The 14293-nt window shown below is 44.8% G+C and overlaps 1 protein-coding gene across 1 annotated transcript; it reads left to right on the plus strand.

The window, feature by feature from the left end:
* The first annotated feature begins 292 nt into the window (after window positions 1–292).
* Window positions 293–13364, plus strand: GRPEL2 (GrpE like 2, mitochondrial). Its single transcript, XM_033005409.2, has 4 exons — window positions 293–646; window positions 5915–6083; window positions 6952–7033; window positions 9065–13364. The coding sequence occupies exons 1-4, from the start codon at window positions 579–581 to the stop codon at window positions 9418–9420; spliced, it is 675 nt and encodes a 224-aa protein (XP_032861300.2). The 5' UTR covers window positions 293–578; the 3' UTR covers window positions 9421–13364.
* The last annotated feature ends 929 nt before the right edge of the window (window positions 13365–14293 follow it).

Here is a 14293-nt window from a genome sequence, read left to right on the forward strand (position 1 = left end):
CCCCCCTGCCCCGGGCAGGGCCCCCTTCCCCCAGCCCAGGGGGCTCCCAGCCCCGTCCAACCTGGCCTTGAACCCTTCCAGGGAGGGGGCAGCCACAGCTGCTCTGGGCACCCTGGGCCAGCGCCTCACCCCCCGCACAGGGAACAATTTCTTCCTAATATCTAATCTAAATCTGCCCTCTTTCAGCTTAAAACCGTTACCCCTCGTCCTATCCCCACACTCCCTGACAGACCCTCCGCGTTTTCCCTGTAGGCCCGAACAGTAGTCCTCAGTTAAAAGGCACGCTAGAGCATGCGGCTGGGGTTTTTTAATGTTTATTCACCACGAGGTAAGAAACACTCGCTCCCACCTGAGGTCAGCCGGCTGCCCTCCCACCGTCTTCATGGCACAAGCGGTGACTCCCGGAGGGGCAGGGGCAGGCGCTGCGGCCCGCGCTCCCGCCATGGCCGGGCCCGCCCGCGCAGCCCGCCGGGACTCGTAGTTCGCGCAGGGCCTTCTGGGAGCTGTAGTTGGCGGGCGGCGCCGGCGCGTCCTTCCCCTCCGTCCGTCCGTCCGTCGGTCTGTCTGTCTGTGGGGCGATGGCCGCCCGCTCCTTGCGGCGCTTCGGGGCCGTCTCCTCCCTCGGCGGCGCGGCGCGACGCGGCAGGTACGTGTGGCGGTGGGGGCGCGGGGGGCGGGGGCCGCGTCCCCCCCCGCCCCCCCTGCGGCGGGCGCGCTGCGGGACGTGGCAGCGCCCGGGCCCGCCGCGGCCTCCTCGCTGCCGCGGGGCCCGCACCCCTCTGAGCCCTCTCTTCTGCCTCTCGTGAGGGGCGCGCTGCCGGGCCTTAGTTCCTCAGGAGGCCTGGAACAAAAATAAGGCCTTTCATAGGCAGGCTCTTTCCTGGAAAAGCGACATTTTGAGAGAACGTTCATTTTAATTTTTAGGGAGCAGCGTTTCTGTGGTCAGTAAGTCACGTTGTGAGGTAATGGTTTTCTGCCATTACGTGTATCCGTGGGTGATTTCTGCGTCTTTTCTTGAACCGTTTATTCATGAACTATACTTTTAATACGCCAATTGGGTCTTATTTTTGGTAGAGATGCAGCACCTGTACCTCCAGCACATTTTGGATGGTCAAGGGAAGACGGTCCATTTAATTGTGTCAATATTTAGACAGAAAAACAGTGTCCCATCATATTTTGGGACATTGTGGAACATGGCTTATAAAAGGGAAATCTGTAACAGGTGCTTTGGTTGTTTGAGTGAAATGTGGGCACGTGAAAAGAAAAGTCAAAACACACGTTAGTTTATCCTAGAGCTTTTTCTCTGGAAAAAGAAGAACCCAAAAGACCACTTAAATGCAGTAAAATAATTCTGCAGCACATAATAGAAGGAACTGTGTTTAGGACTAAATACAAAGATGCATGTCTGAAAGTCCTTCCTCTTCTCCATGTGCTTATATGTGTGAAAACTGCTTTGCCCCTCTTGAAATGGGCACCAAGTTTGAAATAGGTGACTTCGATGGGAGTTGAGCAGGCATCTTTCACGGAGAACCTCCAGAACCTGCCATCAGTGTGAAGCTCCTCTTTGTACCCAAGTCCTCCGTGGCCCTGCCTGTGTCTCAGCCACCAGGAGCAGCTCTGAACAGCAGAGCGCTGGGTGGTGGGGCCCAGACCCCCATGCTGTATGCATCTCGGGGACTTCTCACCCTGGACTCGCTGTAGTCTGGGAGCCTACTGCTGTGTCGAGGTGCACTGCACAAGCTTGCTCTCCAATTTCACTGAAGAGGAGTATCTGGTATCACACAGTGACGAAACAGAGCGCAGTAATTGGGGGTAATTAGGAGATTTCCTTCCAAAGCATGCTTGTCAGAGCTGAAACACCAATGCAGGTGTTTCAGTGTGTCTCAGCACTTCCATGCTTTGTCACGCTGATTTGGGAGGAGGAGGGAATGTTCAAGGAGAGATGGGGTAGGACCCTCATGTTCAGAGGGAACGTGACAGACTCGGTTTGTGATGTTTGGGTATCCTACCTGTGCTACAGAAAGAGGTGATGCTATTGTTCTGACCACAGAGACCTGCTTACATCATTTAAATTTCGATCGTTAAAGACAATTGGCTTAAACCATATGGCTACAATCAACTTCACTGCGACATCTATCTACTTGGCTTTCTGTGACATCAGTTTGTAAATCCTTCAGTATCACCAGCATACTTGTATAATCCCTTCACATGCACTGGGACTTGCATGTGTCTGTCACTTCAGGATGTGTCAACATCCTCTAGTGGGATTTCTGACTATTTTTAGGGCAGCAGTGATCAAGACTGTGGTTAGAAGATGGAACACAGTGCAGTGGACAGGCTGTAAATAGCACTTGCCCTTTTTAGTGGAGTATTTCTTTCATCCTGAAGGAAGAAGTAAATTGAGCAGTATTTTCAGTTCTGCATAATAGTTCTAATAGTTCTTAAGAATTCCCTTTGGGGTCAGTCTGTGGTTCTTGTTTATTGCCTACAACTTTTAAGGCAGGCTCGTCCGAACAGCATGAGATACTCAGGGCATGTCACTGCATGGGGGAGTGTTCTGGGACTTGGTTTCACAAGCTGAAGGAAGGAGTCCATGCAGGCAGCTCTCTGCTTCACGTAGGCAGGTCCTGTAGCTGACACACCAGCTGGTTCGTGCTCCTCTCCTCCTACACATTGAAACACACCCAGTCGTGTAGTGTAAATCACTTGCAGAGGGAAATGACTTACTAACCTTTGCTTCTTGCATGCAAAAGAGTTAACTCATTTGTGTAGCTTTTCTTACGACACAGGAATCTAACCTGTGAGGTGCCTAGCAAGGCTGCTTTCTTAGCTGCATTTCAGGTTCTTTGTTTCATCTGTAGTATGGCTAATTTCCATACCTGCAGCTCTTTAAATGAAATACAGGATGTTAAAGGACAACGCTTTTATCTGGTGCTTACCATGGACACACCTTTTATTTACAAAGAAAGATTTGCAGTTTTTTAAAGCTTCACAGATTGATTTTGAAGGCTTGGTGGAGAGGGTCCTTCTCTGTCCTCACCTCTGGTTTAGTCTACTTTCTGTAACTTTGAAAAAGTGCTGTGTTAACCAGTCAGCGAAATGAATGTGACAAGCGTCTTAAAAATCATTCAAGATCGGGTCTTGTGCCCCAAACAGACCTCTCTCTAGCCAGAGATAAAATATGGGGTTTTCTTCCATGTTGGCATTCCTGGCACCCAGAACTGCAGTGGCTGGGCAGCTTTCTGAAAAGAGCCTGCTGACAGACCCTCGCCTGGTTCTTTAAGGATTAGTGTGAGGAATGTCCTATTCTAGAGCAAGTGTACATAGTGGAAGCATTTTCAGATTTGTATTTGGCATGTAATGTGTTGAAAAGTGGTTTGACATACAGGTCATGTTTTAAGTACCCACTTAATAAAAAAATTGCATATGCAATTGTCTCCAGGTGGGAAAATGGTTTGTCATCAGTGTTGTGAGACGTTTAGCAACCTTGTGTTAAAGATAAAATGAGGGAATATCTGGGCTGCTAAGCAGGGAGTGGTAGGAGATGCTTTGTGGTATTTGGGCAGATATAAATCTCTTAAACTGTGCTTTGGTCATAAAGCAGAGCCAGTCTGAGCCCTGGCTGACACCCAGAGGGGTCACCCCTTCCCCATATTCTGCCTCCCACATCTCACCAGCCTTCACATGTTTGTCTTCTCTTTTGTACTGTCTCTTGCACTCATCTGATCTGTCAGCAAACCTATTCAGGGGCACAGACAGAAAAGTCTTTTTGTTTTGTAGGGTTAGTTTTCAGCTGGTTTAACTCCCTGAACTGTCATTCTGCACAGCTCCAGTACTGGAATAAGGGGAGCAAACCTGTTCTGTCCAGTTGCCACTGTAAGCTCGGTTTAGCTGGATTGCTGAACAACTCTTAGGTCTCGTGACTGATTTGATAGACCCATAAACAAAAGCTGTGCACTTCTGCGACATTGTATCTGAGCAATATAACCTTGCTGAGAAGTAAGAAAGGTTAATGGTGCAGGCCTGGTAACATGAACTCAGCTATATCGATTCTGGGGCCTAAATTAGCATCTCTGTGCAGTGTTGAATTGTGCTGTATAAACACAGAAGTTTGAGTCGATGCCAGTGCAGTGATTTCTGTGCCATGCTGCATTTCACTCAGTAGACGTGCACTTAGTATATGCAAAACCCCCCTATTAAAGGGGATGTTGAAAGCCCTGCTTAGAGGAAGAGCCTGAGTGTTCCCAAAAAAGGAGACAGCCTTCCTTGGTAAGCATATACAAAAATGTTTCCTGGATGGAGCTGGTTTGGAAGTAAGTTGAACTTTCTTCTGCAGACTCTGTTCCTGATGTAAGGCATGAGAGGGAGGTGGGCTGAGGCTTTGGCCTCATGATGGCAGGCATGGGTTCTGTCTAGGTCAGTTTGTAAAAACAAGTGTGTAGGAGGGGGAGTGAAAACTCTTTGGTTTTGCTCTTGGAGTGACAGCATTGTTACTGCAGTTGAATGGCTTTCTGGAAAAGACAGAATGAAGTGAAAAATATTTTCTCTATTTTAGAAAGTGTCTAGCGTGCTGTTTTTGATCATCTTCTGGCCAAACGGTTTTCAGCCAGACTTCTATTATCTAGTTTTGGGGAAACCTGTGAGGTTGTTACAGTATAGAATAGGCTGCTAAGCACCTAGGCAGTGTTTATAGAGCTCAGTCCAATTATCTGACTCTTTGGTTGTTTCAACGTTTCATCATTTCATCAGCAAGTTATGGAGTCAGTCTCCCAGGTGAGCTTCACCTGCTATACCAACGCGAACCACTGACAAGTGTGATTTTTAGTTGAAAAGCGTATTTGAGATGACAAAGTTGTTGGAAATAAGGTAGGCTTCAGCACTTGAGGCTTGGGCTTGTTTTGTTTTGTTTTTTGCCTTTGGGACTCTTTCATTGCCAGTAGAGATAAAAACGGTTGAAGTGCTTAGAACTGTTGGAGAATATTAGGGACAATTTTCAGTCGGCACATTCAGTCCCTTTTACAAACACAACTAAGGGTGCTCTAAAGGTCCTGGGGGAAGGCCTCAGAATATTTGGGCTGCACACAACTTGGTCATGTCTCTGATAGTTCTCTTTGGTTTCTTAACTGTTCTTTGTGCAGTGAACATGAAAGCTGGGGGGTACAGTCTAGTGAGTGCTACTTTGTGAGAAGAACTGTTTGGCAAAAGGTTCAAACTGTACTTTTCACTCAATAGGAAGAAAACTGAATATACCAAATACTATGTGTTTGCACCCAGGAGACCAAACAGGTCAGAGCATCTGAGAACTGGATCCTGCATTAGCCAGCAGTTTTAGATGTGTATGGTCTTTCCTTGCTTGTTGAATTGCTCCGCAGAAATCCACAGCCGTTCCACTGGTGTGGCTTGCCCTCTTGCAGTCACTGTACCATCTTAAGTAGCAGGCTAGGCTCTGCCTGCCTATCTTAAGTGACATGGATTTGGAGATCTTACCGAATTTTGCTCAGAACATTGGGATTTTTTTAAATAACTGTAAAAACAGCTTTATACTACCTGCCTCCTTTTCAAGACTACCTTGTAAAATGTTTCTGAAGTTTGTCATTGGGTATTGACCACCTGTACTGGGAGGTCAGCAAAAATGCAACTGGCAACTTGTTTTCCTGTAAAAACCTGACTCGCTTCGAGGTATGTCAAAGAAGTGGTGTACAGCCTCTGTAGTGATGTGAGTCTAAAATAAAAGAATTTTTCAAAACATCTGTGTCTCTATGTTTCTCTTCTAGTTGTTCGTGTTTTCTGAAAAGAGCTAAAATCTTATCTAGTAATCCTATATACCTTTTTTAATAGAGCCTGCTTTGTAATGACACTAAACTAGAATACTTGTTGACCCTGTTGTTACTTAACTTTCCTTCTTTGTCACTAGTTTGTATTTCAGGAGGTCCCCCTGTGTTTTCAGCACTGCAGCTCAGCAGAGAAGTACAGGAGATGAGTGTGGCCCAGAAGATCCCCGTGATGAGCCCAAGCATCCCCTTTCTGACTGTGCCTTACAGCATAAAGCCATCAAATTGGAAGAACAAGTGCAGGATTTAACTGTGAGTATGATGCTGATGGCATCATGATGTCTTTTGTTCAGTCCCCTTGACTTGGTCTGTTGTTCAGCCCTAGATTTTTCTGTAAGCCCTGTAACATGCACACAATGCTCCTCTGCTATGGCAGCCTTCAAAGCAGCTGTGCTCCAAGTGTGAGAGGGTGCACTGTGGAAGTACGGTCTGCCTTCCCCAGAAACACCATCTGTCAGTCGTACCTAGGAGCAAGATACCGATAGTATGATCCCCGCAGGCAAAAGTGTATGTTGGAAATGGTCTGGTCAGTTCTCTCAGGATTGTACAGAGGGAATGGCAGTAGCTTCTTCCCAATTAGCATCACATATTGTGTTGCATGGGATCCAGATTGTCTGAGAAGGCAAGTCCTCTTTAGTGACGGCGGTGTGGTGGAAATGGTAGCGATCATGTTATAGGGACTTTGAAGAACAGATGTGACTAAGGAAAGGATTAAATACCGCAGCACTGGGCAGGCAATTCTGGAGATAGTCACCATGAGGGTACTGCCATGCCAAGCAATAAATCAGCCAGTTGCAGATCTGTTGCTGAGACCACCAACTTGCCTGCCAGAGAAAGGAGTGCCTCAATAGGCACAGTGACTCATGCAAAAAGCAGCAGCCTGACAATGCTGTGTTCAGTTGAGCTGCGCCCTGAATGTTTCTGGCTTCACTTGGGTCTTTTGAGGGACTTACAGTTGTGCTGATTAATCAGTAGGAGACAGACTTAGGTTTGTGTGTAATGAAAACACAGAAGCCCAGCACAACCTTCTGACATGAAGTAGACCCTTTTTAAAGTGTTTCTAAGGGACTGCTAACTGTCAGGACATGATTGATGTCTCCCCTTGCTGTTGTGGTTACAGGAGCGATACCGGAAAGCCTTGGCAGATTCTGAGAATGTCCGGAGGAGAACACAGAAGTTTGTGGAAGACGCCAAGCTCTTTGGTAAGCAAAGTGAGGCAGAGCTGTGTTTACTGCGGTGGCCTGCCTGCCTGAGCATAAAATGCTGGTCAATGCTTTTTTCTTCCCCTGTGCTGCCCTCGTTCATTGTAAAATCAGGCATGATGTCTGGTCCAGACTCGTGGTGTCTGGGCTTACTCGCTATTTTTTTCTGTATGTCCAGCTGTGTCCTATCAGGGTTACTTCAGTGACTGTTTTGTAATGATTTTTTTTTAATAAAATAGGCCCAGTGCAGTTGGTGTAGTTCTGTGGATTTGGTTGAAATTACAGACTGCTCTGTGTGCTAGGGACTGGCTCTGGCAGGGTGTATTTCATACTCTTAGTTGTGTCATCAGGTTGTGAGCTACTGTACTATATTAACAGCCTCTTCTGCTCTAGGTTTTAGGAGATAGATCCTGCCTGGGACAAAGGTGGTCAATTCCTATATCAGATGTTCTTTAAAACTTGTATAAAAAATATTTTAGCATCAGTGAAGCAAACTGAATTTGTATCTTAAGCAACAGAAAGAGGTGAAGGTGGGAAGAAACTGCTGTTTAATCGCTGCAGTCTGTCATCACCGTCTCTGAGAATGCAAAACTCTTATTCTCTACAATGCGTGAATCTTGGAAGGTTTTTTGTTAGTTAATTCTAGGAGCTTTGAAATTAGAACTGCTGTATTTTTCTTACCGTTCTACCTATTGTGCTATAAAATGGCTGAGTTCTGAGATAATCAGCACCATTCATTGGTTTTGAGAGGGTTTTTTTGAAGTCTTTGAATTTTATATGTAATATGCTTCAGATTTGAAGAAAAATTAGGTTCCGTATTAGAAGTTGCTCATGGAGTGAGGCATTAGGGTCTGTAGAGCATTAGAACAGACACAGGTGCGAGAGGAAGACCTGAAAGGAGGCTGTAGCAAAGTGGGTGTTGGTCTCTTTTCCCAGGTAACAAGTGATAGGACGAAAGGAAATGGCCTCAGATGGTGCCAGGGGAGTTTTAGATTGGATATTAGGAAAACCTTCTTTACTAGAAGGATTGTCAAGCATTGGAACAGGCTGCCCAGAGAAGTGATTGAGTCACCATCCCTGGAGGTATTCGAGAGGTGTAGCTGTGGCCTTAGGGACATGGTTTAGTGGTGGATTTGGCAGTGTTAGGTTAACGGTTGGACTCAATGATCTTAAAGGCCTTTTCCAACCTAAATGATTCTGTGATTCTGTGAAATGGTTGGTAGTCAGTCTGCTTTTGTCTGCTCCTTTGTTGCTTCTCCTTCATGCTTCTTTGTTCTATGCATGTTTAAACATGTATGTACAACTACAGAGAGCACCTAACTATTGTTTCTCCGTTTTCTAATATGTCTTTCCAGTAAGTTAGTTACAGCATCTATATGACTGAGGGAGGCTGGTTTTCCTGAAATTTCTGCACTGTGTAATATACCACTTCTGGAAATGTATACAGTCTAAACCTATTTTTCGAATGAAAAAGACAGTATGACTTTTCATGACCAACCCAAGGACCATTTTGTCCAGTCTTTCCACAGTGGTTTTAACTTATGAATAAAACTGTGGATGTACTTTTGAATGGTCATGTATTATTTTTACTTCCCCCCAGTGTGTGTGTTCCCCGTGTGCATGGGCATTTGTGTGAATTGCTTGGCAAAACATTTCTGTGAGACTATATGAGAGGGTGTAGAACAATGTCTTAAATGGCAAGTCTTGGTTTCAAGAACTTTTTGGAGTGAAATACTAATGCTCTGCTTTGTCAGGTATACTATACATATATATATGTTGAAGTGTATAAATGTACCTTTCCTGCATATACCTTGATTTGGGGAGTCTTTAGAGTACTACCCATGTAACGGTAAAGTTTTGGCTACAGAGTACAGAAGGCGCTGTCTGCTCTCACTAAAGTTATGGTTCAAATCAATTAGCAGCTTTAAAAGTGCTTTCAAACTGCTGTGACTTTGTACCTGTCATTGGTGCTGTAGCTCTGTATGTTCTGTAAACTGCCCTTCATTTACTTCTTGCTCTTTGTGCCTGTAGGGATCCAGAGTTTCTGCAGGGACCTTGTGGAGGTAGCGGATATCTTGGAGAAGACTGCTGAGAGTGCCTCAGAAGAAGCGGAGCCTAGTAATCCCAATCCAACCCTGAAGAAAATCTGTGAAGGCCTCTCTCTTATAGAGGCCAAACTGCAAAGTGTATTTGCCAAACATGGCCTTCAGAAGATGAACCCTGTTGGTGGCAAATATGATCCATATGACCATGAAATAGTCTGCCATGTACCAGCCGAGGGAATGCAGCCGGGCACGATAGCACTGGTGACTCAGGATGGCTATAAACTCCACGGTCGCACTATCAGACACGCACTTGTTGGCGTGGCAGTAGAGTCACAGGAATGACATGGGCTTACCCCTTGGCATCTGGGACCTTACTGAGCTGAGGGTGCCTCAGCACTCAGTCACAACTGCAGCTGCATGTCTTTACTTATTTATTAAGATAGGTTTGTATTGTATGTTGGCTTCTTTATAATGTGTGCAGTCATTTTGCCATTAATTCTAAGGTACTTGTATATTTAATAATCCTTTTTGGAGTATGTGGAGTAGTACTAGGAGTCCTGCTATTTGTCAGAATTGTGGCACTGTAGCCCCTTTCTCCATTGCTCATTTCTCCATTAAGACTTGTATGGGGAGGAGGGGAGATATGGGAGAGAAAGGAAAACTCTCTGAGAGCTAAGGAGTCTTGTCTCCTGGTTGCATCTCCAAGACAGACTCCTGCAGTGTAGCCTTCAGGAAAGTAACTTCTCTGCCTCGGTTTCCATATCTGTATTAAGGGAATATAATAATACTGACCTACCTCACAGGGAAGTGATGAGGCTTTTTCTTTGCAAAGCATTTGGAAGAGGAAAAGCCCAAAGGGCTGAGTATTATTATCAGGCTGGTTTTGGTGTCTCCCCTTGTCCCCAGACCCCACAGGTGGGGATGAAGATGATCACCTGAAATGACATTTGGGGCAGCTTTTTTTTATGTCACTTCAGGAAAACAATGCCAAATGAATGAAATCTCTGTCGTACTACAGTTGAATAGGGATGAGGTTTTAAAAAGAATTCAGTTGTTAGGTCAGACTAATGTGTTAATGTTTGTTCTCCAGATAAAATTTCAGCTTGCCTCTTTGTTCCTAAAGGTAAAACAGGGAGTAGTGGTTTTTGATGGAGCCAGAAGACTGTTCTCAAATCTCTTTTTCTCCAACCAAAAAATATATTTTAGAGGAGGGTAATTTCTCTTCCCTGATGAGTATTTGTGCAGCTTTCATATGCTCTTTGTTGCAGCTGCTGGCAAAATGGAGGTGTGCCCTTAAGCAAGAAATCTGGACTGGTTTATTTTCTCACCTCTCCCGATAATGGTACTCAGATAACGCTAACTCCCAGTTCACATTCAGATTCTGCTTTTGCATGGTCATAGTAAATATTAAACCTTTTGGGTTTTGATGCAAGGAGAAAAATCTTTTCTACTAAAAGTCTCAAGTGCCCTTGAACCAATTTTAGCAGCAGTGACAAGAAAGCAAAAGAAGCAGAAGGCTGAGGAAGTGAAAGCTGACCTCGAGCCGTCCTCTTAGTTGGAGGCATGTTGTTGTTGCAGCATGGCATGTGTATTTCCCAGTGGTCCTTTTGCCTGTGAGTCCATTTATCTCAGCTGAAGGGATGCAGTCACTGAATAAGATCAGAATTTAACCCTTTACAGAGCCGCAAGCAGTATAATGGCAGAAGAGTTCTATAAACCAGCCTATGGTCTGCACTAGACAAAAACGAGGTGGGAATGGTTGTTTTCAGATGGTTTCTTACCGATTCATTAATTTCTGCTTTTTTAATTTCTGGAATTGGATCCATGGCCTGATGGTTATTTGAGATCCATTTTCAGAAACTATTTACTTGTGGCAGATCCCATCACTGGTTTGGAAGAAAGCTTATTCTTCTCCCATTGCATTGCAGGCTTCAGTGCATAATCCTTTTGTGGTGGACTTCAAGATTACCACATCCTTCAGTTAGCAGCTATCGACAGTCTTTCATCTGGGGAGACTATGTGCAGCTAGTTGGTTGTTATTCCAGAAGTTTAAGGAAGATGCACATCTCTAGTATGCTTCATGCAAACTGTTTTAGTGACAGCTGTGTGGGGGTGACTCAGTGGTGGATGCTTTTTGAAGTGTGGCTTTTTGCTTTTGTGTAGTTAGGTTTTCAGGCAGGTGCTTGAGATTTCAACCCTGAAAATGTTTCATGACAGCATTAGATCACTTTGGAGAAACCTTCTTCAGTGCTCTTGTTTTATCATGTTGAAAATTTCAGATATGCAGGACTTCCGTTCATTGTTTTGCTGGTCTACATGCTGACTGGATCACCAGGTTACGCTGTTACTCAAGACAAAGAACAGGTAGAATATGAAACGTGACGATACAAGTCTTGCTGTTCTGCCTCAAGACTGCCTGCTCTGAGGAGACGTGACTTCAGCTGGAAGAAGCAATTGGATTCTCTGCTGCTTATTCAGTCCCTGCTGTATCAGCTGAGTCTTTTTGCAATATGAGGGGAGAGCTGGTTGTGGAAACTTAATTTTGAATGTGAAACTTTATTTATAAGGAACTAATCAAAAGTAAAGGCATTTTACACAACAGGTAGTTTTCTGTCATAGAAAGGCTGCAGCTTACCTGAGCCAGATTTAAAAGTAGTGTGTGACCAGAACTGATGGGATCTAAAATCCTCTTTAAACTGACCCATGGGGCCACTTGGCTGTGAAAGTATACTGCAGCTACTTGGTCCACCACTAAACTATTTGCTAAGCCTGCCTGTCTCCTCAGCCAGTATTCACCCATTTTTGCCTTAAAGAAATACCCTAAAATGCACTCCAGACCTTCTGTCCGTACCAAGAGATTAATGATTCAGCTTGTATATCTGGGATCTGCTTTCACTGAGGCACTGTTGTGTGGCTAGAGCAGGAATCTGAGGGATCCGGTTCCTGTACAGTCTTTCTCGCCCTCCCACAGGGCCTGTTGAATTTTGGGTCAGCTATTTTCTCAGTTCATGCCCCAGTTTTTTTTAAAATCTATGAAACTTCTACAGGATCTTACCGGGCTTTTATGATGAATACTGTAAGATGTACCCATTGCTTAGAGACTCTTTTACAGAAGTTACCAAAGAGATAAATACTGTAGCTGTTGTTTGTCCTAGCTTCTGCTTCCTTTGAATGGTGAAGTGAAAATGAAATAACCAAACCTGGATTCCATCACAGAATCCAGATTTTTCTAGGCAAAATTTGATTCTCTTGCCTTTCAAGCACACTTAACGATCTTTTTTATAGTGGATGAGATTGCGTAAGGGTGGATAGAATTTCTCCTTTGTAGGTTCTTGCTCCCTTGTCTGCCTTGTTTGTGTAGAGCTTGCACACCCAGCACGGTGGGGCAGTCCCCGTTGGTGCAGCTCCATCGCACTCTGCGGAGTTACACCAGAGAGGAGGACGACTCGGGAGCTTTTTCTCTCCAGACACTTTATTCAATGACTGTTTAATACAACACAGGAGTAGATTAGCAGGGATGGAATAGAAGAGGAGAGAAAATGTCACGTGCCTCAGTCATTTCCATTCCGTTTGCCCAGCCATGAACTGAAGAGCTCGAGCTGGGAAAGCAGACAGCTAGATAAGACGCGCGTGTGATGGCGATGTGTGGACCTGCGTTTCTGCTCTCGAGAAGTGGGCAGCCCCACTGAACGTGGGTGTTTGCTTTGTTCTGTGACCTTGCCGTACCCCCTCAGCGGGGCATATTTGGGTTGAACTCCTGGATGCGTTTCCAGTGGCAGTGTCTTGTGAATGTGGCAGCGTCTTAACTGACCAGGAGCAGTGCAGAATGTGAATGTCGCTTTGTGAACCTTAAATTCTCAGTGCTTCGTCAGCAGAGCTTCTGTTGAAAGAGACAGCTGTGATACATCAATAGCTGTTAGCAGTCCTTTAATTTAAAAAAAAAAAAAAAATGTATTTAAGTTTTATATTGTGAATATTGTAGTATTTTTTTATTTTAAAATTTGAGATGTTTTGCTATTACTTGCAAAGTCAAATGAACAAAGCGTTGCTAATCTCCAAAAATCTTAAGTCCATTTAGTTGGTGGGAAACCTGTATATATTGTATTTTTTTTTGTGTTTGTGTGCTCTTTGTTTACCCAAAGGTCCTGGCTGTATGAAAGACAAAGACTGAAGTGTGGAAGTAGTGCAAGTAATTGACAACAACATTTGAGTTAATGTTGGAAAGGGCTGATTTCCTTTAGAGGTCCAGATACTGTCCATTTGCTAATAAAAAAGCAAGAATTGCAGTTGCTTCTTTTTCCTTTTTTCCCTGTCCCAAACTGCTGCTCATCCCGACTGGTGCTCTAATCAGGTGGGACTGCAGATGGAAGGGTTTCTTGCTGTTCCTGATCCAGTGGTCTAAAATAAGGGCTATAGTCCTTCAACATTTTTTGGAGCAATGCTTTAGGTGGACTCCCAGCGATGCACATACCTGTGTGTATGCGCCATCTCGCCTGACGTGGGTGAGCTGGGGATTTCTGCACTGACAGACTGCCCAGGTGTGTCATTCCGTGGTACTTCCACGCCTGTTCCTGTGTCTGCTCATGGACCATCGTGTAGAGAAATGCTGTCTGCCAGCCTTTGGTGATGGTTCATTATGCAGAACGCTGTTAACAGTTGAAATCTTGATATCTGGTTTTATTTTTGCCATTCTATTCTTTCTCAGCTTCGCTTTGCTGCATTTTTGCCCTTTTGTGTGTGGTGTGTTGTAGCAGGCGTACTGTGTGGCAGCTTGATTAAGGGTGGCTTAATATACAGTGTGTGTTAACACTTGTGGTATCCGCAGGCGGGTTATAATTTCAGGGATTTGTTGGAGAAAAGAACAGGCTTTCTCTGTAGGGGTGTGATTGTAACAGATCTCATTCTCCCTTCCTCCATCCTCTGCAAAAATAGCTGGGCCTCTGTTGCTGGTTTTGCCTTAGTGCCCCTGGGCACTTTTCACTAGAAAGAAAACGTTGCAAAAGACCATTTACAAATGGCCTTTCTGGGGTGAGATCTAAATTTCTGTGTTAAAGATCTGCCAGCAAAGTCCCCTTGTGATAGCAGAGGTTATGCCCATTGTAGGGGCTCTTCCTCATTCTGCCTAATCTGTGTGGGCATTGCTCGGTGCTCGCTCACCAGACTAGACCAGGAAATACTGCTGCCTGCTGCTGTGTTAGTTCATTTCTGGCTCTGC

Source organism: Tyto alba, unplaced genomic scaffold, assembly GCF_018691265.1.
Source record: "Tyto alba isolate M040663 unplaced genomic scaffold, T.alba_DEE_v4.0 Super-Scaffold_17, whole genome shotgun sequence".
Classification (NCBI taxonomy): Eukaryota; Metazoa; Chordata; class Aves; order Strigiformes; family Tytonidae; genus Tyto; species Tyto alba.